Genomic DNA, 25867 nt, shown 5'->3' on the forward strand with positions numbered 1-25867 from the left:
AAGGAGAACATGAAAAAAAACAAAAGGAGAAAAATGTGAGTCTAAATCAGAAATGTCAGACTAGAATTAAAAGTTTTGCGTGTTTTCATTTATTAATAATACGTTTAAGCAGTACAATTACTTTTATAAAAAGAAGAACTTAGTTTAGTTTAAATATAGGATTTGTTTTTTAAAGGGAGTCAAAACTTCAGTTAATCTTTACAATGAAATAAATAAAAGTCAAAAAGTAAAGCTACATCTTTAAAAAATTTACTACTTAAACGTTATGATTATAACAAAGTTGATTTTGTAATATGTGAAGGTTTTTTAAAAAATTGATGATTTTTTGTAGTAAAGAGAAGTAGTCTTCATGATGCGCACTTATAGATGCGTAGAATGCGCAAAAATTTTGGTTTACTGGCACAAAAAATAAAGATAAACTTGAAAACTGTTTAGTTGTATTTTTTAAGGAAAAAATAATACTTTTTAGTACAATTTTTGTATATTGAAACGCTAATGATACAAAAAACAGTGTTTTTCACTAACAATAAATATTTTCTATAGTACATGTGCACAGAATTTATTTACCATTTATTTACTGTGCACAGCTTTTCAAAAGGTTTATGAACACTGCTTTAGAAAAAAAAATACTTTACTTTTAAAAGAACGTTGTAACAATAAGACTGTGAACAAAACAGTATGGACAACATAAACAAGCAATTGTTCAACTACCCCTCATATGTTTATATTCTATATATTACTATTAGTTTATTGAACGACAAAACAGACGCTCAAAATGTTTGGTCCTAGGACCTGAAGCACGAAGAACCTTTCGATTATCGAGTCGCACAACTCTTGGATACCTTTTAACGTCTTGTTTAGGACAGGACGTTATTATATTAACGTGAATATAATCTTACTTACATAGCTAGTTCTAAATCTTAACAAGTCAAACACTATTATAATTATTAACATATATTATAAACATATTCAACCACATTCTACAGAATTACATTTAGAAAACCTTAGAGTACAACTTAAATCAAAAGAAAATTACATTAATTGGATTTTCTTGCTACATTTTGGATCTAAAAGCCAAATTTTTAATATTAAGAGGGTATACTTAGCTGAACAAAACTAAATTTCGATTCAAGTAATGCTTCTGAGCTCTGATTTAGAAAAGATCTAGAACAAACAAACTTCTGCTTAATTACTTTGTCAATAATTTAACAACTAAAAAAAATTAAATTTAGAAACCATTAGTTGAAAATGAATACGTCAAAATCGAGTAAATAAAATTGATATACAAATGTAAAAGTGTAGAAAAATATATTTAAACTTAGTTATTTAAGTAAAACAAAAAATGATATTTATCTTGAACTGGATATTTTTGAAACAAGTCTGTAAAAAGTTTTACTAACTTACAGTTTGGATCCAACATATTTTTTTGTAGTATACAAGCTTATTTCTAATATATTTTTGTAAATTGTAATTAGTCTTTTTATTTAGGTGTTAAATTGAAGTTCCAACTAAATGTATTAAAACTAGGATTTTTCTGAATACGAATTTTTGCGCTGTGTTCAAAATGCGAAATCGAGTGACAGACTGCTTTAATTAGTACAATGTTTTTGTAAACTAAACAACTAGACTATTTTTTACTGGTTCCTAAATTTTATTTAAACTCTTATTATTATTAATTAATCTTTGTTAATTAAATATTATAACTATTTCTTAAAGGACTCGGTTGTTTACCAAGTGAATGAAAAACGGTCGTAAAATCAGTGTTTGCTTATGTTTATAAATATTTATAATTAGTTTTAAAAATTTATATATTAAATCAATCAAATGCCAAAAAATTTGAATAAACACTTTGTTATTTTTTTTAATTATTATTTTACATAGTTTACAAGTGTATGTAGTAATATTAGTTATGTTTTAGAAATTTCAAACAAGAGCAAATATAAATTTTTTCAAATCATATCTGCTTTATCGGTAATGATAAACATTTTATTAGTTTAACAGTTTCTGTTCACTTTAAAACCTTTTTAAAGTAACTATACAAAACTAGTTTGATTAAAATATAATTTGTTTTTTTTAAACCAAACTCAAGTATAACTTAAAGTCGATACTTTAAAAATTCGTTTTTTTTTAATGTAAAATGTTCTTATAACTTTTATTTTATTTTACAAATAAAGTTTTGGATGTTACAACTAAACATCTTAAAATAAAGAAATCATCAGAAGGATCTGAAAAAAGTACAATAAATCTGTGAAAACGAAGCGAACTTGAAATAATTTTTATGAATATAAGTTTAAACGTTGAATTGTATTCAAAGTAAAGTTTTAACAGTATAGATAAAAGACATTATATACACCATTCAGTAACTAGGAATATAAAGCTAAAATATATAGACAAAATTTTTAAATCTTTTTAAGTTGAACAAAAACTATAATAAATCAGGTTAGAGCATTTTTATTTAATATAAGATTCTTGAGCACAGTTGTTTAAAGGTGGTGTTAATAAAACAACAGCTAGATTTATTACAAAGCTATTTTAGCTAACTTTTTTTGTTACCAGAAAATATTTTTTTACAAATAGTTACAATTATTTAGTTATTGTAAGCGTCTCTATTTCTTTTTTGCATGCAACACACTAGATTTTCTAACCTCTGTCAACGTAAGCATTATGGTATTTTTTACTTATAAATTTTAAACTTTAAATGTAAAAGCGTAAAAAGAAACTTAACTTAAAAAACAATTTTTCGGTAGTGTAAACAGCTATATTACTATTTTTTTAGACCGTAAGAAATATTACGATTATAAAATTTTACTAAAGTTTGAAAAAGTACTACTGGAAATGAAATAAAAAACAATTTTGTTTTTTTTTTCGACTTAAGAAACTTTAAAACAAAAAAAAAAAAACATTTAATTGTTTAATTTACAACTACCCTAACTTTATGTAAATTTTATTATAATCAAAGTTTGTTTTCGATCTTTTGTCGACCGTATTAAGTTTGTTTATCTATATACATATTTTTAAATGAGTCTAAACAAATTAAAAACACTCTATATAAGAAACAAAAGAGATAAAACATTATACTATAATTGTGTTAATGTTTATGTACTAAGAAAGTTGCTGTTAAAAATCATTCTTCATAGTTTTGGGAAATTTCAAAACCCATTTGTTGATATAACGTTTAACTAAAAATAGTTATTTAATAAACTATTGTTTTATAAAACTATCTTTTATTACGATTTAAAATTTGTAATTGACATAATCAATAAAAAAACAACTACTCCTTTTAGTGTGTTGCTTGAAGGTCAACTGTAAAACTAAGCTCGATATCAAAAAAAAAAAAATACAAGATAAGATATGTTGGTTGTGCTACATTTTAATTGACTTTTTTATAAGTTTAAAGTTTATTCAAAAACTTTTTATGTCAAAATTTATTTGCCTTTTTCTCCGTTAACATAATCTTTATACATATCAAATGATCGTAACATACTTAAAAAGTGAAACTGGTAACAAATAACACTTAGTAACAAGTTAAACAAGCTAGCCGAAATTTTTCAAGTATTTTACAGCACTCTATAAATCAGGGATTGGCAAACTGCGGTACATAAAGAACAAAAGTACAGACCGCGAGCATGTTTTTTTTATAAATAGGTTGCACAAGGTTGCCAAAGGTTTTTAATAAAATTTTCCATGTTTTTAAAAGACAATTTTTTTGGCCAATTTTTAATACAAAACTAAACTTTAGGTAAAAACACTGTTTAAATTAGTATAAAACCATTTAAAAGATACTGTAAAGCTACTTTAAATGTGCTTTTTAATGGTAATATCTATGGTAGATTTTCGTATCTAATCGATATTTTGTTACTTTACATGTAAAAATAGTTTGTAATTCTAAATCTTTAGTGATTTTGTTCGAAATTCCTTTTTTTTTTTGCCTGAGTTGTCAAATTCTAGGTTTTTTGAAATCCCTGGATGCAGCCCGTGAAAGGTAAAACTGCAACCCGCGAGCATTTTTTAAATTTACACCGGATGTTCTGTAGGTGACATTGTAACTTATAACCAAAAATACGGCTCAGAATATTTTTGTTCTACCGACCCCTGCTATAAATAATGAAAGTAGAATATAAACTATTGATATTAAAAAGCATATTGTGCTCTTATAAATTTTAGAGATTTAATTCGGAAAATCTTTATATGTAATATTTACTTAAGTGTAGCTTAAAAGGAGTCAATTTAAAGTAATGCCTAATTTTTGTTAAAATAAAATTTTCTTATAAAACTATTACAAGAAATAATAAAATTAAGTTGTTAAAAACTTTACCTTAATATCTTAACAATTAAGATTTAATGTTATATTAAGCAATGTACATTACAAACTGAAGAAATATACAATCTAAAAAAAATTCAGATGTGTTTTCAAGTACTAATTGAACAACAAATAAAATAAATAAACAACTTAATATTTAAACTGTTTTAATTTTTATTGTGAACGAAAAAGTAGTACAGATTTTTAGCAAATTAGAATTATTTAAAATTTTATAAAGCGTACAGTCACACAAGTTACTATCATAGAAAGTTAGCAGTAAATAAAAACAAATGTGCAAAAACTAAAGAACATAAAAGTACACAACTAATTTTCACAAACATTAAATATTACACTTTAACTATATACCCTACATCCACATGTGTAAACATTAAATAATTTTGTTACAAAAATACTTTTTTGTCTCAAATTTATTAACAAACAATAAACATTAAAATATTTGAATACGTTTTTAAAAGTAAAAACATTAAAAAAAGTGTGTAAAGAACCTTTTTTAATTAATATTAAACTAAAAAAGTAAAATTTGCAAGCACTCAAAAAAATTGTTCAATGATTTTAAATTGTAAAAAATGACTACATTTATAAATAATTGTCTTAAAAATGAGTTGATATTTTAAGAAACTACAACAAGTTGAAAAAATAATAATGATGCCAGATAAAAAATTGATTGTTTAGCATGATGTTGGAATATAACTTTAACATTAATAAAGTTTTAATAAATGTGTACTATATGTGTCTAATGCAGGCAATCAAACAATTAAAAAACACAACTATTATGGCAATATTTTGGAGAAAGTTTTAAACTACATCTATTTCATTTTTAGACAAACGTCGTTCCGCATCAACAAATTCGTCATAATTTATTGTGACATCATAGTTTATGGTATTCATTCGTTCAACAAGGCAGTCGGCAGTTATTCTTTCTTCTGCTACATATTCCAATAACTCGTTTAAAGTTTTTGTTAGTTCAGCAAGTCCCTACAACAATGTGAATTTTTTTTTTTATTTCACTACTTCTAAATGCAAGTGTTAAAATGTAAATAACAACATTTAATATTAGAACTTTTTAACTTCTGTGATATTTACTAAATATATTATAAAAGTTAAAGTTCGTATTTGATATCAAACTAAAAGCTATACAATATTCAATTACCAATACTATATTTCAATGATGATGAAGTACTTAAGCGTACTACAAAAGAAAGAATAACAATAAAAAACCATCAAGGCTTAAATATTTAAAACCTTTATCAACAGCTATATAAACAAGCTATGTGAATAGCTTATTGTTGTAGTGTTAATATTTTATTATAGAGCTTTTGCTTTGTTAATTTAACGGATATTAACACTTTTAAAGTGACTAATTTTTAATTCATTGTAAATCATTGAGAACATTTAATGTTTAGATTAGTATTATAATAACAATAAAAACCTTGTGCTTAAGCCATTTATTTTTTATTGAAGGAAGAATTCTATTTTTGCACACTAGTATCAACATTTGTTGTTTTGTCGGAAACTCTTTTACGTGCTCTCCATAAACTGCTTGATAAGGTGATGCCATACCTTTTGCCATATAATATGTTTAAGTTTAACTAGTTACTATTGCATTTCATTATACTAAAACGACTTTTTTTTTTGAGATGAAAGCTAGCATTACAGAAAAAACTTTATAAAATATAGCTATGCTTAAAAATTTACATATTTAAATAAATGTTTATATCGAATTTATATCTTTTAGCCTTATCTTAATCATGAAAATCACGAACATAATAGTGCAAGTCAACATATTAAGAGCTTAAAAAGCAAGAATAGAAGAAAAAAATGAATTTTGTATACAAAATAAACCCTTTAAATATTAAGTAAGCCTGTAAAATTTAAACTTTGCACTTATGTTAACAGATAAAACTAGAAAGTGTATAAACATTCAAACATTAGATCAATCAATAGAACAAAGTCATTCTATATATAAAAATTACATATATGAAATTAGCAACAAAGATACCAACAATATTTAAATTACTACAAACATACCAGGCGTAGCTTCACAGCAATTGATCATTTCCCATACAACAAGACCCATTGCATAAACATCAGTTCTTTTAAATGATTCAGGATCGAAAATATTGATGAGGCGTTCCAACAGTTCAGGTGACATGTACCTTGGTGTTCCTACCTGACCTAAATTTAAAAACCGATAAAATTTTAACTTGAAAATAAACAATCTCATATAGTTTAAATTGACTATATTATAACTTTAAACGTAAATATAGGTGGTCAGTCTTTTTTGTTTTACAACTAAAGTTAAAAATAATTATTAAAAAAAAAATTTAATGATATAACTTTCATACGCTCCTAGTAGTTTATAACAATTTATTATATGTCAAAAAAACTAACTAAAGTCAATCCGATAGGTCAATTTAAGAAGAAAACAAAAATATAAAGTAAAAGCAATTTATAGAAAAACAACAACAATATTAATATACCAATAAAATATATTAAAAAAGTTATATTTCGAGACGACTGCATATTTTTATGTCTGGTTTGGAAGAATAAAAACATTTATGTCGTGATTAGTGCTACGCATATGCAATTCTAAACTTACGTTGTAGTCTTAAAGACTTTTATATGTTGAATTTTACAATTTAGTAAACTACTTTTAGTTGCTACTCATATACGTAAAACTTTTTACTAATGATCATTATCAGTAATGTTTTAAGCTTATATAAAAAAATTACACACTAAAAAATATTAAAAACATTTGTATTAGTCAAAGTAAAAAATGCATAAAAATTGAATTATTTGTAACAGAAAATTAAATTACTTAAATAACTTGCACAATTTTTAAATTTTGCTTCAAGTATTAAAACTGAAAAAATAAAAATAAAAACTCTAATAAGCAGCTAAATTGATCAAACATTTTTTATTAACAACTGTTTATAAGTAAGTCTAGATAATTTCTTAACAAACAAATTTTTCTAATAACTATTACAGAACAAACCGGCATTAGCACAATCTTCACCGGTAAGATCGTGATGCAGTTTGAGTGATAATCCGAAGTCGGCAATCACACACGAGTGAATGTCATCTTTCACCAGAATATTCGTGCTTTTTATATCTCTATGAGCGATTGGAACTTTCACTTCACCCCTCAAGTCTCTTTCCGCGTGTAAATATGACAATCCTGATAAACAATTCAAAATTATAGAAGCAATACTATTTTTGAAATGCCGTTACTTCAAAAACATAAAGTTTGTATAATCTGTTATACAACAATATTTTTAGTACAAATTATAAACGTTTTAAAGGTAGGTAAATTAAAAACAGTGAACCAAAGATAGATTTAAAAATAAAAAAACAAGTAAATTATCATAAACACTTTTCAATGAATTTAGCTATAAAATATAAAACTGATTTTCAAATTTGTGAATGTATGAGACATTTTAAAAAATACCCTTAGCAATTGAAGTCACCATTCCGGTGAGTTGTGGCCATGTGATAGATTTTTGCAAAAGGAAATTAGCCAAGCTTCCATTTTGGTAGTACGAAGTAATCAACCAATACTCCAAATGACCTCGTATATTTCGTTGTTCGCTCATGTAATACTCTATTATATTGTCATGATGCATCCAACTGTAACAATTAAACACGTTTATTATTGTTTAACTGTAAGATTTTATACATTTCTAATGCAATCATAAAATAACTTGAAGTAGCTTTATTTTGAAATTCAAATTTTAAATAGACTAACTAACTAGGCATAATTGAAAAACTTAGGACTTCGATAGAGTTAAATTTTTTTGAACAAAATTTAGTGACTGTTTTAAAGTATATAACAAAAACTTGTTCCAACTTATTTTTTAATATGAAATATTTCAACTTAAACAACTTTTTTTTTTCAGAATTCAAACTTAAGCAATTTAAAAACTTTTTTTTAAATACTGAAAATAGTTAAATAACTAAGTGAAAAAGTTATAAATCTGTTTTTATTTATTTTGTAAACGGTATAAGTAAGAAAAAGGTCTAGTTTGACATTCAAAAATAGATAAATTTATATCATTATTTTTAATAAGCTTAGGAAATCAATTATAGTTGATGTTATTAACTATTGTTACTTAAAGTATTTAGAATTAAAAATTTTTGATTTAAAAATATAAAATTGAATATGAATTACACTGCTGAAAATAAAACTTGGCTTAGTTTTTGCAAGATACTTTCTATATTACAAAAAAAAAAATTAGTAAGTAAATGAAAACATAAAAACAAATTTAAATTAAGAAACAAATTAATCATTGTGACAATGGACTTTAAAAACTAAACTTGTTTGTGTAATTAGTTATACTACTAAAACTCATTAAAAAATAACAAATGATAAATAAACATAAAACTTTCACATAAATAATTAGACACGTCTAGACTGTTTACCATTTGTCAGTGCTAACGTTACTTGGACTAAATTTTATATTAGCTAAATCATGCTAGCTTGGTAAAAAACGAATTCTTGTATGTGTGAGCCAAAAATAAAAATTTCATTTTTAAGTAGTTTTAGTTTGTGTACAATTTTCTTTGAACTTATAAAACTTAATTCTAATCTCAAAATAATATTTTATATATTTAAATAACCTAATTAAAAAACAACAAACATGTAGGTATAAATGTTGTAAGTATTAAATAAAAAAAATACTTTTAAAATATTTCAACTTTTATTACAACAAATTTATATACTTCAAATTCATTTGTTTAATACTTCTTTTAAGAAAAAAAAACAATTAAATAAAAAATAACACTATAAAATTTCAAACCTATCTTTTGAAGAAATACATGTTCTAAATCAATATTAATGTTATTGCTAATCAGATAAATTTTTGCAATAAAATCATAATTTAGCAAAACCAGTAAATCAGATAAAAGAACACATCGCTAATAACAAATGACGAATAATACCTTTCGCTGAGCATGTCTATTTCTTGACGCCAAGCGCCGTAATTTCGCAATGAAAAAGCTTTTACCGACACTGGAATTGATTCATTCTTGTCTTGCATTAACACAGCCTCATACACACGGGCGTAACGTCCTGAAGCTATAAAAAATTATGTCTAATTTACATTTATTATAATTTAACTTTTCAGACTACTATTTAAACTATAAATAAAACGTTCTTATGTAGGTTTTTGAGGAATTCTAAAAAAATACTTTGTTTTTTTTCTAAAAAGTTAATTATCTATACAAAACCAGTAATCTGTTTCTGAGCATAGTTATAAATATATTGTTTAACGTTATTTTTGCTTTTCCGAAACATAATAAATAATTTTATTATTTATTTAAAAAAATAATATTCTATTACAAACATACAGAAAAAATAAGTTTTGAAAGCAGAAGAAATTAATGTCATAGTTTAATATTATAAAAAAAAAAGATAAAGGATTTTCAATTCATAATAAATTTTAAAATTTCAATCTAACCATTTTAGTTGTTATTCTTTTTTGCTTACACAATAAAAGTTCTAATAGTACAAATAACATGGAATTCTAATAAAAACGGCCAGAGAAATGCATATACCAATTATAACCTTTGATTTTGTAAATTGTAACAAAACAAAGAAAAATGGTTTAGTTAAGCCATTTTCGTACTTTAAATCTTTTTTATTTCAAGTAAAATAATCTTAATATATTTATAATTTTTTGTTTTATATACAAAGTAGAACGTGTTCCTTTTAAACACCAAAACTTTATAGTTCAAACCTACTAGGCATATATAAGCTGTCACAACAAAAAATATGAATACAACGTGACTAATAATAAGTTTAAAGTAAATCTATGTTTAAATTAAAAAACTCCACAAGCAAAAAGCATTTACTAAATCTAGCTTTAAGCCTGAAAATGTTTTTTTGAAGAAGAATTATTCAACTGATACAATTTTAGGCTACATTAAATGAAAATTTTTACGAACAACATTATAAAAAGTTACATTCACTATTTTTATTTTAGCGCGATTTTAATCCACTGTAAATAAGTGCTTTAATAATAAATATTAAAACATAAATATATGAACGAGGAACTAAAGTAAAAGAAAATTAAATCTAACACCGAATAACCTGTTTTAAAAAAACTTTTAAGAGTGCTATTAAAGTTTGAAATTATTATTATAAACTATTTATCTTTACAAAATTTGACATTAACCTATTCTTCTTCGACGCTTGATTGGCAAGTATGCAAACTGGGCATCGCTACTACTGCTGCCTCTTGAATACTGGGTAGCTACACTAGATGATGCTGCTGAATCGAGTTTGGTTCTGTAATTATTTAAAATTTTAAACAAAAAGTATAATGAAAGTTTTTATTTTTCTAATTTCCATAAATAAACATAATTTGAAGCAACCATTTAGTCTATTTTTTTTTTTTTAAATCATAGTTTTGCTGTACTTTATCTAATTAACAGACATAAATGGTAACTTTTAATACTCACAATTTAGAGCAAATAAAAATATATAGAACCGACTAATTCAACCATTTCGGCTGTTTTTCAACATATAATTTCATTAGAATTAGTATAAACAGTTTTGGATAATACATACCTAGATTAAAATTTTGTAAATGCACAATTATTTAAATATTAGTGTAAAAATTTTATCTAAAAGTTAAAAGATGTTCTAAATTCTACACACTACCTCAATTTTTGTTTTTGAATATTTGTCAAAGCAAAATGTTAATTTTTTTATACATAATAAACAACATATACAACAAATTTGAAAATAATTGATTATTTTTCAATTATTAAAGTTTTTTGAAGAAAAATTAAAAATTATTATACTATTTATTAAAATGTTGGCTATATACCTTTCAACATAAAACCATAGAATAAAAAAAATTATTACAATTAGTAGTATTTAAGTTTTTATAAAAGTAATGATAAAAGGATAATTAAAATATACTATTCAACTAGGCGTAGCATTCTAGTTTTGTGTTCTATTCTATATCAGTACTTTAAAACTAAATTATTTAAGTATTAATGGCTAAAATTTATCAAACACTAACTTGTATGTAGACATGCTGCACTCATCACTATTTTCATCCCAACTGTCATCTCCAGGCAAGCACTGGTGCTGGTACTTGCCCATATCACTAGTGGCAACAAGCTTGTTGGGCGAGTACTTTCGTTTAACTAGAATGTAAATAGTCAGACTGAGCAGCATAATGAACACGCAAGCCACCACACCAACTACAATGTAGACGATATTGGGTGCTAGTATGTCACTGTTGCTGACATCTGCGTCTTTGTCAGATGCTGTTGTACTTTTCAATGGTAAATGAAACTCCATTTCTGTACCATAAGAGTAATTTTGCTTATTATAAACTTTTTTTTTCTTCTTAAGTAAGCAGTTGCTTTATTTGCAAACAAAAAGTTAATAAAGAAAAATTACTAAAAAAACAACAATAAGTTTGTAAAAAAGTAACTAAACACATTTTCTTTTGAAAACGTTCTACTTTCTGGTTATAAATGCTTTGCAGAAATTCTAGATTAATCAGAAGAACTTTAAAAAAACTTTTAAATGAGAATTTTAAAAGCTATAACTCAAATCATATTAACTTAATAAAAACCTGAACTACTAACTAAATTACTATTATTTAACTTATAGTAAAAAATTGATATAACTAAAACATTTTGCTTATTTTTAAATATTGGTAAAATGCTACAAAAACTTTTTGATAATTTAGTAGAGCTCTTGATTTTCCATGTATTCTGCTTAGAAAAATTTAAAAACAAAAAAGGAACTTAAATACTTACTATTTTTTTCGACCATTAAAAAACAACAATAATCAGTATGGTTACATGATTTATAAACTTATTTAAAGAATTTAAATGCAAGTTTTTCTCTTTTTTCTTGTGCATATTTAAAAACTGAACTTTATAAACTAGTTCGAACTATTAAAACTTGATAAAAACTTGGTTTTGATTTTTACATGCTTTTCATTTATGGTGATACAGTATAACGTGGGTATAGACATAAAATAAAAATAAAAAACATTACCAAGTTTTTTGATGTATGTTATTGACATAATTATTTTAAATATTAAAAATTCAAGTATTCTTTAAATCCTAAAATTATCCTAAATTTAATAAGTTTTTTGCAAAATTAATACAAAAGCTTAATTTTAAAGTTATTTTTATACATTAATTAAGTAAGCTAAAAAAACAAGAATAGTGAAATAAGTAATATAATTAAAGTCAACAATGCTAAAGATTAAATTATGCAATCAGTTAGACATGGGTTGATTTAAATTTTTTGGTTTAACATATATTTAACAAATTTAATAAAAGTGTACACTTGAAAAGTTCAACAAAACTAAGTTGTTCACTACTCAACGTCTTTGACATTGTCAGTTTTAATGAGAGATTATAGTTTGTATTCGTTTGATCATTTAAGTGGTAAGAATATTTTGCTTTTTTTCAGCTAAGCTGAAATTTTACCTCATGGTTAGGGATTTTTTTTAACTTAAAAGCGAAAACATTTAATCAAAAACATGAAATGTTCTTCTAAAGAAATAGAAATATGTTTTTATATACAGTCACCTTTTGCAAATCTATGAACTTTTTTATTTACGCAGTTTAGAATTCTCAAAAATAAAAATAAAAAAGTCTTCAATATTGTAAACTTATTGTATGTTTTGATTTAAAAATATATTTAATTTTTTATATACAGCTTTAAATACTAATTAAAAAAATTAAAGTCAACATTTTGAAAAAAAATAGGATGAGATAGTTATTTATGAAATTGACATTTTTATATTGTGCCTTCCATAAGGGAACCTATTGAAATCTGTGGCTTTGCTCTTTATATTTTAGGTGTCTTAGCCCCTTTATACCTTTAAATTAAAAAATATTCAATTATTCACAATATTTATGGCAAAGTTTTAATTCGCTAAATGTCTTATTTTTATCTAATTTGTTGCTTGCCTACGTAAGATTAAACTTGTTTTGCATTGTATTAGAGAAAGATCTTTCTTTAATACTATGCAAAACAAGTTAAATTTTAGGTGGGCAAGGAACAAAGTAAAAAATATTGTTATTTTTTTCCTATTATTTTTTTTTGTAATATTGTTACTTAATATTATTTACTTTATTTTTCCTACAACTTTAGATAGTAAATTGTAATTTTAGTGACGATTAAATCAAAGAAATTCAGTGAAAAGTTTTAAGAAATATTATAAATATTTTTTAAATCAATGTACATTAACAAACTAAAACTAAACTAATATGATAAAAATACAATTTAAAAAATCAAGGCCTGTTTAATCAAGCTTTATTCTATAGTTAAACATGTATTTTTTAGATTTAAAACAAATTTAGATAAACAAATACTATAATTTATAATTTTTTCTAATATTTTACATATCACTACAGTACACTAACAAAATTATGAAACATAATAGATTTAAAAATTAAACAAAAAGCTAGTTATTTTATAAACTTCCACAAACTTTATTTAGTATATATATATATATATTTACAACTTATGAATTTTGGATATTATAAAATAGTTTGATAAATACATTAATACTTGCATTGAAGTTAAGTTAATTTTACAAATAATTTTTTGAACTCTTCATATATTTGCACTTTTGTACAATACTTTTTAGATTTTTTGAATCTCTGGAGTAATTGAAAAATTATTCAAGTAAATTATCTTGGTCTCACCTGATGGTAAATACACATATGGACTATATTGAAATATTCCATTGCACTCAGTTGTACCACAACTAAACATCCAATCATTAGCAATACCTTTTCTAAAATAGCCATTTATATCACGATCATTTTGCAATAAACTTATTTTTTTCTTTTTCCTTCCACACTAAAGACACAAATTATTTTCAATAGTAAGCAACAATGTAAAATTTGATATTGTTATAAAACATTTGAAAACTTCAGTTATTTTTCAAGTGTTTTAGACAATAAAAAAATACCTAAAATTTATTGCAAAAATAGTTTATGTCAAACCCTATTCATGTATTAAAAAATACACTTGAATTTTATTAGAATGTTAAAAACTATTTAAACAGATAGCTTTTTAACTTTACAAACTTACTTGTAAAAATGTACATCCAGAAGTCACTTTATCTTTAGACAAACTTGAATAGCAGTAGTTAGTACAGTTTTGATTACAACTTTTTAGGCTACAGCCAAAAACATCAGAGATCGAGCAAATTCCATTAATACAAGTTGTGTTTTTTAATTTTTCTGAGTTACATGTCCAGCATTTAATATCGTTAGATTTTACTGATAATGTAAAACCAACAATCAGTAAAAGAAAAGTACCTAGAAAATATTAATTATTAAATCATTTAATTGTAATAATAATAAATTATTTGCTAATTTGTTGACAACCATTTGTTTTCTTAAATGAACAAAACTAATTTTTAAAGTAAATTTTAATTTACATAAACAAAAAATATAAAGAAATTAAACAGAGTTGCAACACACTCAGGTTACTCAGACTAGTTTTAAATTTCTGAAAGCTTAGACTGATTCAGACTTGTTTGAAACTTTTTAACAAAACTCCAGCAAGTTTTCATACTTTTCTGACACTTCAGACTATTATTCTTAAACTTTAAGTCTTTTATTTTAAAAAAAAATAAAAAGTTATCTTAAGTCATCCAAATACACTGGATTAGGATTTTTTATTTTTATAGTAACATTCATATTCTGCTGAATATTAGTTTTATGAATCCAGTAAACCACTTGTTATAGCATATGTTATCCAAGAATAGATTCAGATTCATCTATTTAAAACAAGCATAAATTTTATTACAAGAAAAAATCACACTAAATTTATAACAAATTTTCCTTTAAATACATAAGTAAACCATCGAACACAAACAAATTCATATTATCAGTTCTTTACAAAGTTGTAATTGATGTATATTGTATGTTTAGAAATACTTTTGCATTTCCTTATTGCTATAGAATACACAATGATCTTGGATCGAAAGATAAAGGTAATTTTTTTAACTACTCTTTATTCCAGATTACCTTAAGTGCATCAACAAAAACATATTGATTGATACATTCCTTTGTTTCATGATATACCAATACTTTTATATATGTAATATTTTAAATTCTAATAATTTCTTAAATTCTTAATAAATCAGCGTTTGTACATTTTTACAACGCTTTATAATAAGGTTAGACAATTTATCCAGTTGTTTCATATGATTTGGCAGCCTTTTGTACATTACAGGTAAGATCTATTTGAAATAGACTTTAAGGGGAAACTTTATTTTTGTTAAACTAGTAACGTTACGAGCTGTCAAGAGAAAGTTATACTAATAGGAGTCAAAAGATAACAAAGTAAAACTTTACACTTAAGAAATTGTTCATTTGCATTAGATAGTTTTCAAAATAAATAAGTACTCAAAACACAATTAAACTTATAGGATAATTAATTAAAAGATAAACTTTATAGTGAATCAAAACTTATTGTTAATTATTATTAAGGCCATAGGGGGGGTCCACTTTGTTTTTTACAACTTGATCTTATTTTGTAGAATTTAATCTGAGCTATCAGACACTTTTAACCGCTTAAAAAAACTCAAAGTAACTTTTGAGATATAAGCGATCAAAGAAAGGGCATTCAATAGGTTCCTTATGGAAGGCAAAAACTAAAAATGCGAAAAAAGACTATTTCACTAAAAATCTATCTCCTCCTTCATTTTTTGAGTAATCTTTCTCAAATTTTTACAGAATGTGTATCATTAAACTTTAAAGAGATCTATTGTAGGAATTTTTTTCATTTTGAGTAAAAAAAAAATTATTGTCAAAAAACTACCATTTTTTTTAGTTTTTTGTGGATAAAATTTTTATTTTTCAAAATTTCAAAAATTCCAACATTAGGATTCTTTAAAATATTAAAAGGAACATTTCCTGAAAATTTGAAGTCTCTAGGTCAAAAAATGAAGGAGGAGATAGGTTTTTAGTGCGTTTTAAAATTTCCGAGAAAATTGACCCCGAAAAATTTGCGGTCCATACGTTTATATTGAAAAATGTTTACAAAAAATTAAATATCTCAAAAGTTAAATGATATTTTTGAATTCTACAAAAACTGGTTTGTAGTTTGTACTTAAAGCTTTCATATAAAAGCCTAAGTTAATTTTTGTAAAAAAAAAATGTTGGACCCCCCCCTATGGCCTTAATACTTATTAATTTAACTAGTTTTATTTTTGATCATAATTTAAAAATTGGATCTAGTTCAGGTCAGATCCTAATTTTATAAATGGGACTGGATTCTGTTCCAGCTATATATAATATTCAAAAATAAACAGGGATCCAGTAGTGACCAAATTTCAAAAATATATCCATGTCCAGTTCAGGACAAACCTAATTTTGATGATCTGGTAAATCACTAGGTTTTATCAAGTTCTTGGTTGGAATTTAGGTACTTTTAGATATTTAAGCTTGATTAACTGTATTTAATTTTTGGCTCAAAAGAACCATTTATTAGCTATTTCAAAAATTCATACCAACTCAGGCTAGCTTGTTGTAACTTAAGCTAACTTTGGGTCACTCAGGCTGGCTTTTTATATCAAAGAGTGGTCACTCTGACTAAAGTTGGGTTTAATTCCATTAAAAGTAAAAATATTATAATGTTTTATTATAGGAAGGTTTTTGAACGTATTTATATACCCTTTGCAACTTATTATTAACAGATTACTCATTTTGTTTTATATTTTATTTCACAGAGCTTTTTAAAATTATACTAGTTTCATTCTCAAGTGGTAAATGTTAAATGAAATTTGAAATTTTTTTATTTTACAATATAAAGCAATAATATAAACACAATAATTTAATTTAATTACGATATTGTAAAAAAAAAATCTAATTTATAATAAAAAAATTAGTTCTTAATTGGTATTTGTATAGCTTGTATAAAACAAAGTATCTTTTCAGCTAAACATAATTTAAAACAGCTTAAAACATTGATTTTTAGCCTAAAATTATAATTAAAAAAGACATTGAATACAATGTAATTTCAGCTTGATATTGGTGTGACATCATCCTAGGTATTACTGACCTTTTTCATTACTTATGATTTATGTATTACTTATATTGTAGTTCATAGCTACAATATTATTCTAAAAAGAGTACTAAATAGATAATTAAAACAAATACTTACCATTAAATTTCATTTTAGTCAGCTTCTATTTTAATGCTCATTACAGTTTTTAAACCTGAAAAAACATATAAAAATCTGTTTTGTAAAAACAAACATGCAATAATGCTTTGTTTTTTTTTGTGTATGGGTGGGCTTGCAATGTTAAACTCAGAAAGTTTTTAAAGCCCCTAAAGACTCCTACACCTGTGCACATTTACATTGCTGAAAAGGAAGAAAATACAAAATACCTAATCAACTAAATAAGCAAAACCTTATACTTTAAAACAATGTTTATGAATTGTTTAGTAGAACTTTACCATTTAAATATAAAACTACAAAACTATTTTATATTAAACATATTAAAATTTTGAAGATGTTAACATACAAATAAACTTTTGTATATTTGATTTTTATTTTATTAGAACTTCAGTTATTTTATATTAAGTAATTTTTATTTAGTTGACAAAAGTATAAAAAACAATAGTTTTAGGTCAAAACTTTCAGTCAACACATGTTTAAAAAAATGCAACCAATGTTATTTATTTTTTACTGTGGGGAATATGTTTGTTACTATTGAGTGTTTAATTTTTATTTCCTTACAATAGCACAGATATATTTAATCACCTTTGGCGCTGTTGCTTGTAAAAATTTATAAACTACAAATCAATGAAATCTTGGTAACTTTAAAAAATGCAGTAACAAAAACTTTTATAACGTTTTTACAGGCTTTTGTTTTTTGTAAATAAAACATCTAATTAAAAAAAAAATATTATGAGCCTTTATTTGGTATATTGGACACTAAAAGCTTTACTTTTTTCGCCTCAAATATCCGAAATTAGACAATTGCATTAAACAACTTTTCAAAAAATATCTTATTTATATATTTCTTCTATAATAATTTCTTTTTATTTTATAATTAAAATCAATACTATGCTATTTGATTGAGCTGAAGTTTTTTTGGACTTGGACAAAATTAGTTTCATAATACTAAAAATAAATTTGCAAAACCAGCTATGAAAGTAAGATACCTGCCATTTGCCAACATTCCAAGCTACCTGGAAGCTCCAGGCTAGAACTATGTAAAATAACTTGTTTAAGTTAAATATACAAACAGAGAGAAGCAATAAGCAGATCAGTTTAGCTCAACTTCAACCCGGAACCTCTGTCAACATTTGCCACAGCACTATTTAGTGCAAACACTATCAAAACTTTGACATCGTACAAAACTTCTAAACTTTGAAACGATGCAAAGTTTACATTGTAAACATAGCTAACTCTACAGCCTAGAATCAATACTGATTAAGAAAGAACGGCCTAGGTTAAATACGCAAATATTATTAAATTAAAAAGCAAACTTATTAACAATTTACTAATTATCATACTTATACTAAAGTTTTACTTGCTTCATTCTAATTTTTTTTGATTTAGTCCTATGTTTAAACATCATACTATTTTAACTTATTTTTTAACTATCTACCAACCAAATATTTTAAATTAAATTTATCACTTAAAAAAAACTCTGTGTAGTTTTGAAAACGTTAAAAATTAAAAGAAAAAAAAGAATAAACTAAATACATACATAGTACATACTAAATTAGAAATGGTATTAAAGACTTTCAAAAACCTTCCTATAGTAATCAAAAAAATATTTCAGGTATTTTTGTTAATTTTTTCAAGACTTTTTTCAACAAAAATTTTAAAGAACTTCTAGCGACTTTAGAACTGAAAAAAAGCAAAAACTTGTTACATTTGAATTTACATAACTTCTAAAACTTTAAAGCAAAATAAAACAAATCAAATTAGAAAACAATAAATTTAGTTATACCGAACTATGCATAATACCTACTTTTATTTTTTGTTCTTCAAAGTTATTTTTCTTAAGTAAATTGATCACATTTTTTAGCCATTAGTGTATAACTTACTCAAGCCTAAGTAAAATATCTCAAAGGGTTCAATGTTTTATTGAACTACGTTATACTAGGGATCAGAAAAAATAATTATTCTATATAGTATTGCTTCTTTAAACTAATAATTCACACTGCTTTATTTTACTAAACTAATTTTAGTTATCATTACAATTTTATGTACTACTCACACTTCAGTTTATAGTTACGTATTTTAAATTGTTTAAAAATTAAGTTCAATTACTTTTTTATACTTATTACATTTAAAGTAAAACTATTTGTTTAAAGTTTGTTAATTTGTATTAACTACAGTCTAGACCAGGGTTTCCTTTTTTTTCAAATTGCTCTTTTTGAAGAAATTAAAAAGGCTATTGCCCCCTCCAACAAAAATACCATTTTGTTTTTGGTCTTCATCTGCAACTCAAGAATATCTAGTGTAAGTTTCATAATTTTAAAACCTCCCCTTTACTAGTTGTTGCCCCCCAACTTACTAAAATTGCCCTCAGCGGGGCGGTACCGCCCACTTTAGAAAACCGTGGTCTACACCATAAAATTTAATATAAAATTAATTTCAATCCGGATTTTTTCTAATTCAAATATATCTTTTTATAAATTTTCCAACCCAATCAAATTAAAATTTAACTAACTCTAATCTAAAATTTTTAATCAAAATCTCTTCCTCTCCATTCGACTCTAATCCAATTTACTTTCATCCAATTATTAAAAACTTTCAAATAGTCTTTATCCAGGCGTGGAAGATCTCAAGTAATTTATAACTATATAAACATATTTTATTACAATACCTAAAATGTAATTTTTTTTATTTTTTTCAAGTTTTTTAATTATTCTCTGTAATTATACAGATAGTTATTTAAACTATCTACCTACAGCAATGGTGAGATGTTTTTATGAAATAAGTCAATAAGCACAATACTACATCGCACGACCATTAACAATAGTCCATGCGACAATCTGAGACCTGGTTTTGTCCTAGTTTGGACTAATCAGGCAAACATAGTTACAGTGAACTGTATCAGTCATAACCAAACGTGCTTTAGGACTTTCGCACTGAAGCGTATGTTCGTAGGTGCAGCCAAGACTTATCAATTAGTAAGTAGTTGGATAAGTTAGTGAGAAGGTGTCCGATTTACAACGAATAATATCGTTACGGATGACCTTCATATTCAAAAATTCTAACCTTTAACCCGAAAATCTATATCTTCTCTACAAACCATTTAACAAAAAGGTTAACTCTAGAAAATGCTAATCTCACTTATTTATAAATCGTACAAAACATCAATGTAAGAAACGAAGTCATTTAAATTCAACAATGTATAATACAGCACATAATTTATAATATTGATTTTCTTTAATTAAAAAATTTTGTTTTATAGTTTCATTTAAAGTAAATTTCAAATGTTTTTGTATTTGTTTTCATTAGCATTTAATTCTTTAAAAAAACAAAGTTTTTAAACTTAAATTTTATTTGTTTTTAAATGCATTTTCACAATTAAATTTAGTGGCTAAAAGTTTTTTGCTAGTGTTCACTTACAAATTTTTTTATTATTTTCTTTTGTAATTTTGTTCGATAATTTAGTTATAAACTTCTTTTATAACGTTATTCAATGTAGATTTACGCTTTTCACTAGTTTGTATCAGATTTGGTCCTAATTTTTAAAGTTTAAGTTAACATTTTTTTAAATACAATGATATCATTTTGTAGCGCATAAGCGACTCTGATTTTGTAAGTTGAAAATAAAAATTAAATAGCGGATATATGTAATAGAAAAATGCATTTAATTTTAGACGGTAGTAAAAATAACTTGTTTTGTCAACTTTTGTTTTTGCTTTTTTAAGTTTCGTAAACGGATATAAGTTATAGTTAAAAAAAACTCTTTCCTTAAAAATAGAAATGTTTTTGCTTTCAATATAAAATAGACAAACTTTTGAAAGCATTGGTGATCGGGCAGTCTGGTGGTGTTTGAGAGAAGTTTTGTTTAGTCTGAGCCTTTTATAAGTTTAAAATGTAGTCTATCATTTCTTAAGGTAAAAGTATGTGAATATTAGTTTATTTAACTGTAAATTTATATTGTTATTAGTGGTTTGCTGTAGAGCATTTACCTATATGTTCTTTAATTTGTAAACAAAATATGAATTTAATTTACTTTTTATAGTAATCTAGATATTCTTATATGAGAGTCATCACTGGTTTTATAAAAATTTCTTCCAGGTTTTAAAAAGTACACGTTTTTTAGTCTATTTTAAGTAGTGATGTACCGGACCCACAATTTTTCACCGGACCTGGATCCGGACTTTTTTTTTCAAATTAGAATCCGGCCGGATCCGGACTTTTTTTTTTTAATTAGAATCCGTCCGGAACCGGATCCAGACATTTTTTTCAAATAAGAATCCGGCCGGATCCGGATATCAGACAAAAATGGCAATATCCGGCCGGACCCGGACCCGGATAGTGAGTCCGGTACATCACTAGTATAAACTAGCCTGAGTCAGAATGAGGTTTTTAAATACTGAAAAAAAGAACTTTTATCTAATAATAAGTAGAACAGCTAGCCACAAGGTTTACAAATTTAGATGTTATTTACAATTAAAAATCTGAAATCAAGTTCTTGAACAAAATACACTAGAAAATTACAAAATATTGAAAACTGGATCAGCTTAAACTCGTTTAAAATCTACAAGAAAACTAGCCTGAGTTTTTATAAAAAACTAAACTAGCCTGCGGCAGTCAAAGATTTTCAAAAATTCTAAAAAAAATTCAAACTAGCAGGGTTGCCACTGTTTAAGTCAATAAAGCTAGCTAGTGTGAGTATAAACAAGCCTGAGTCAGAATGAGGTTTTTAAAACTGAAAAAATTACTTCAATCTAATAATCAGTAGAACAGCTAGCAAAGGATGAAAATTTGGTAGTAAAGTTGTGGACTGATTGTCGTACACTTAACTTATTAGTACTACCCATCATAATTAAATCCTACCTTATTTAATTAATATCTAACAAATACTAAATTCTAACTGAGACTACTTTCTATAATCAGACACGACAGTTTTGAGTGATGCATCTTTTACATAAAACACAACAAGAAATACTAGCATATACAAAATTATTAATTACTTTGGTAACACTTTTAAAACTGGAAGCTATTTAAATCTATATCAAAAGACTTAAAACAATAAACTAAAAATTAAATAAAACTTTTAATAAACAAGAAACTATAAAATTTTTAATAAACTATTAAACTATAAACCTGGCTTAAATATTTAAACAATTAAACACCAGTTGAAATATTCACTTTTAAAACAAAACACTACTTACAATAAGCATTCACAAAAAAGTTCAAGATATTTTGTTGCTTCAAGCTGCACACCAAACTAACTAACTGCTTACATATAAACTGCCTGTCATGTTCTGATGTTTTGTTGCATCAGTATTTAGTTTGAAAAATTTCGTCATATGATTCTCATTGGCTCGTACATTCAACCGTATTAACTCTAAATATTCTCTGAGCTCAACTTTAAACAATAAATAATGCAAGTATTCATTCCAAAGTTTTCAACTTTACAACATATGTAAAGAGTTGCATTTCTGAATTGTTTATTTCATAGTTTAAATGTAAACAAATGTAAATTAGTCACGTGTACAAAATGAGCCAATCACGGTAGGTGTTTAATTTTAACTGACGAAAATGACTCTTATTAATTTACAAAGGGTTTGTTTTTGAAAAAATACTTTTCAGTATGCTCATTTTTACTAACTAGATCCGGGTCCGGCCGGATCTATGTTAGGATCCGGCCGGACCCGGACCTTTTTTTCAAATTAGAATCCGGCCTGAACCGGATCCGGACTTTTTTTTTAAATTAGAATCCGGCCGGAACCGGATCCGGACTTTTATTTCAAATTAGAATCCGGCCGGACCCGGATAGTGAGTCCGGTACATCACTAATTTTAAGTTCAAGTTATAAAACTTTGTTAAACAGCATGACAATATTTAAAAGATACTGAAAAGCTACTTAAAGTTTGTTTTTAATTACAAAAATGTTTATCTATATGATAAATTTTTTGTGTCAAATCAAAATTTTACTCTTTAACATGTAAAAATTGTTTAAAGTTCCAGAATTTTTAGCGATTTTTGTTTAAAATTTCTCGAATTCCAGGTTTTTTAGCCTAAATTGTCAAATTCACCATATAAAAAATAAACTACATGTTTACAATTTAATTCGATAGATAAAAGTTTTATTAATATTTATAAACAAGGGTTACTGATTCTTGAGAACATTTTATCAATTTATATTTCAAATCAACTTCAAGCAGCTCCTTTATTTTAACTAGTAGCTAAACGTTTTATATCACTTGTTGAAAAAATTATTTAACTATTTCATGACATTAGTTTTAAGCTTTTTTAAAAGTTTTTATTAGTTATTATTAGTTTAGATATGGTTTGTAAATTTAACTTTAGCTTTAATGTATACATATTTGTTTTAAATTTCTACAAACTAAATGTAACTGAGAATCTCATTGATTAAAGATATTTTAGCCTTACTGTTTGAAACGGTTCACTATCATTTCTAACCCGACTATATCTTACCCGATCAATTTTAAACCGATTACTTTTAATCCGATCACTTATAACCCGATCATTTCTAACCTGATCACTTATAACCCGATCATTTTTAACCTGATAATTTCTTACCAGATCATACTTTAACCAAACACTCATAACCCGATCACATTTAACCCGATCATTTCTAATCCGATAATATCTAACCTTTTGTAAATTAAAATTTCTTAACTTTATATTTTTAATGAGGACATGTTATAAAAACACTAATAAAAATGTTGTTGTAAGAAAAAATAACTTGATTTGTCTTAAATAAAACTTAATGTTTAGCTTTAGCTTTACTTGAATTTTTTTTATATTAATCTTATTTTAACTTATAAAATTTCAACTTATTTCCTTACTATTTACTTTATATTTTTTATCAATCTGCTTAGATCGAACATTTTGTATTTTGATCATGTAAGATTAAAGACTAAACTAAACAGTTTTTCAATATATTTAAATTTTGCCTTATTTGACTTTTAAAAGCAAACTGTTTGAACTATATTTAAGTTACGTCTTCTTGTCATTTACGTAACTTAAATGTATTTAAAGCAAGTAAATAAATAAGTTTAAACATTTATAAGTGTTATTTTCAAATACAAAAATCTTCAAGTTACAGTTCATTACCTATAAGCTAAGCGCAAACTTTGTATAGCTGTTATGTAATCTAGCACTACTTTATAAGAGGTTAATATCCCCCTATAAAATTTAGCTTAAAAACTTATAAAAATCATTCTACAAATTGCAAAGACCTATTCAGATAGAAAAATTAAACAAACACTAGGCGAACTTTAATACTTTTGTTTTATTTAGTGGACAATACTAATTTTTAGATATAACATATCTAAATAAAATATATACAGCAGTTTTATGTCATATATCAAACCGCAAAAGCATTTAACGTCGGTTGACCGTTTAGTTTTTATTTCACTACTACTTAGATCTAGGGAAAAAAAGTCACTGAAACTTAATCAGACTTGATCATTAATATAACAAGTCTGAGGGTGATTAAATCTCGTCTGGTTAATACTCTTAGAACAAATTTTTATTTAAGCTTGTATAATATTCGAAATGTGATATCAATTGGTTCCCTTTTTTTCTGTTTTATTTGCGATTAAAATTAGTAGTTTGTTTAATATAGCTATTTTTTTTACTTTGTATGAAAAAATTAAAAAACAAAACAACAACAAAGATAAAAACTTTTTAAAAAGAAAATAATGAAGTTACTTATTGTTGAACTAAGTATAGTTACGAGCAATAGCTCGTAAAAGCTCTATCACAGTTCTTTCTTCCCTTTCGTTAAGTATTTTTTGACGCTTATTCCGGGCGATACACTTGATTTTCTTTTTTCCAAAATAAAAGCTAGCTTTCAGTCTGTTGACTTTGTTATTGGTGTTTATCTGTTATCTTTTCAATGTTTTAACACAAGTAAAACAATTGGTTTACCACATGATTACACAGACTGTAATTTCAGTGCCACTTTTTAAGCTGGTCATAAGTTCTGTGCTCATAGTTTCTAGTTTTTTCATGAACAATTCAGTACTTAATTAAAAACAATGGTCGCCCAACGTTTGATTCGAGCCATCTTAAGGCTATTATTAGCATATATATGTTTATTGAACGATAAAAAAAACGCTCAAAAAAATTGGTCTAAGGACCTGGTGTACAAAGGAACCTTTCGGTTATCGAGTCGTATACCAACAGCTCCTAAAATAACAAGCATTTTTAAATTATCTTATCCGAGACAAAAACTTCAAATATCAATGTTGACAAAAAACTTCCATACTTGCAACTAATAACTAAATTAGTATAATAATCAGAGAGAAAAACTTTAAATGTAAATATTTACGAAAATAATTCAATTAATGTAATACAATGAAACA

At 25.1% G+C, this 25867-nt stretch overlaps 1 protein-coding gene across 1 annotated transcript; it reads right to left on the bottom strand.

The window, feature by feature from the left end:
• Window positions 1-4485: 4485 nt before the first annotated feature.
• LOC145834113 (TGF-beta receptor type-2-like) lies at window positions 4486-17543 on the bottom strand. Its single transcript, XM_082941465.1, has 11 exons — window positions 17487-17543; window positions 14403-14632; window positions 14012-14168; window positions 11350-11635; window positions 10495-10607; window positions 9260-9395; window positions 7770-7948; window positions 7317-7499; window positions 6350-6496; window positions 5751-5881; window positions 4486-5296 (listed from the first exon to the last, which is right to left on the bottom strand). Exons 1-11 carry the CDS (start codon window positions 17497-17499, stop codon window positions 5117-5119), a joined length of 1755 nt encoding a protein of 584 aa, XP_082797591.1. The 5' UTR covers window positions 17500-17543; the 3' UTR covers window positions 4486-5116.
• Window positions 17544-25867: the final 8324 nt, after the last annotated feature.

Source organism: Thalia democratica, chromosome 4 (assembly GCF_965202585.1).
Source record: "Thalia democratica chromosome 4, ktThaDemo2.hap1.1, whole genome shotgun sequence".
NCBI classification, from domain to species: Eukaryota; Metazoa; Chordata; class Thaliacea; order Salpida; family Salpidae; genus Thalia; species Thalia democratica.

Bases quoted from the DNA above. Each gene is read 5' to 3' on its own strand.
- LOC145834113 (XM_082941465.1), bottom strand. The intron at 10,608-11,349 runs GTTAGTGTTTGA...AAATAATTACAG, and splicing joins TGCAGCATGTCTACATACAA to AACCAAACTCGATTCAGCAG. The intron at 6,497-7,316 runs GTTTGTTCTGTA...TTTTAAATTTAG, and splicing joins TGAAGATTGTGCTAATGCCG to GTCAGGTAGGAACACCAAGG.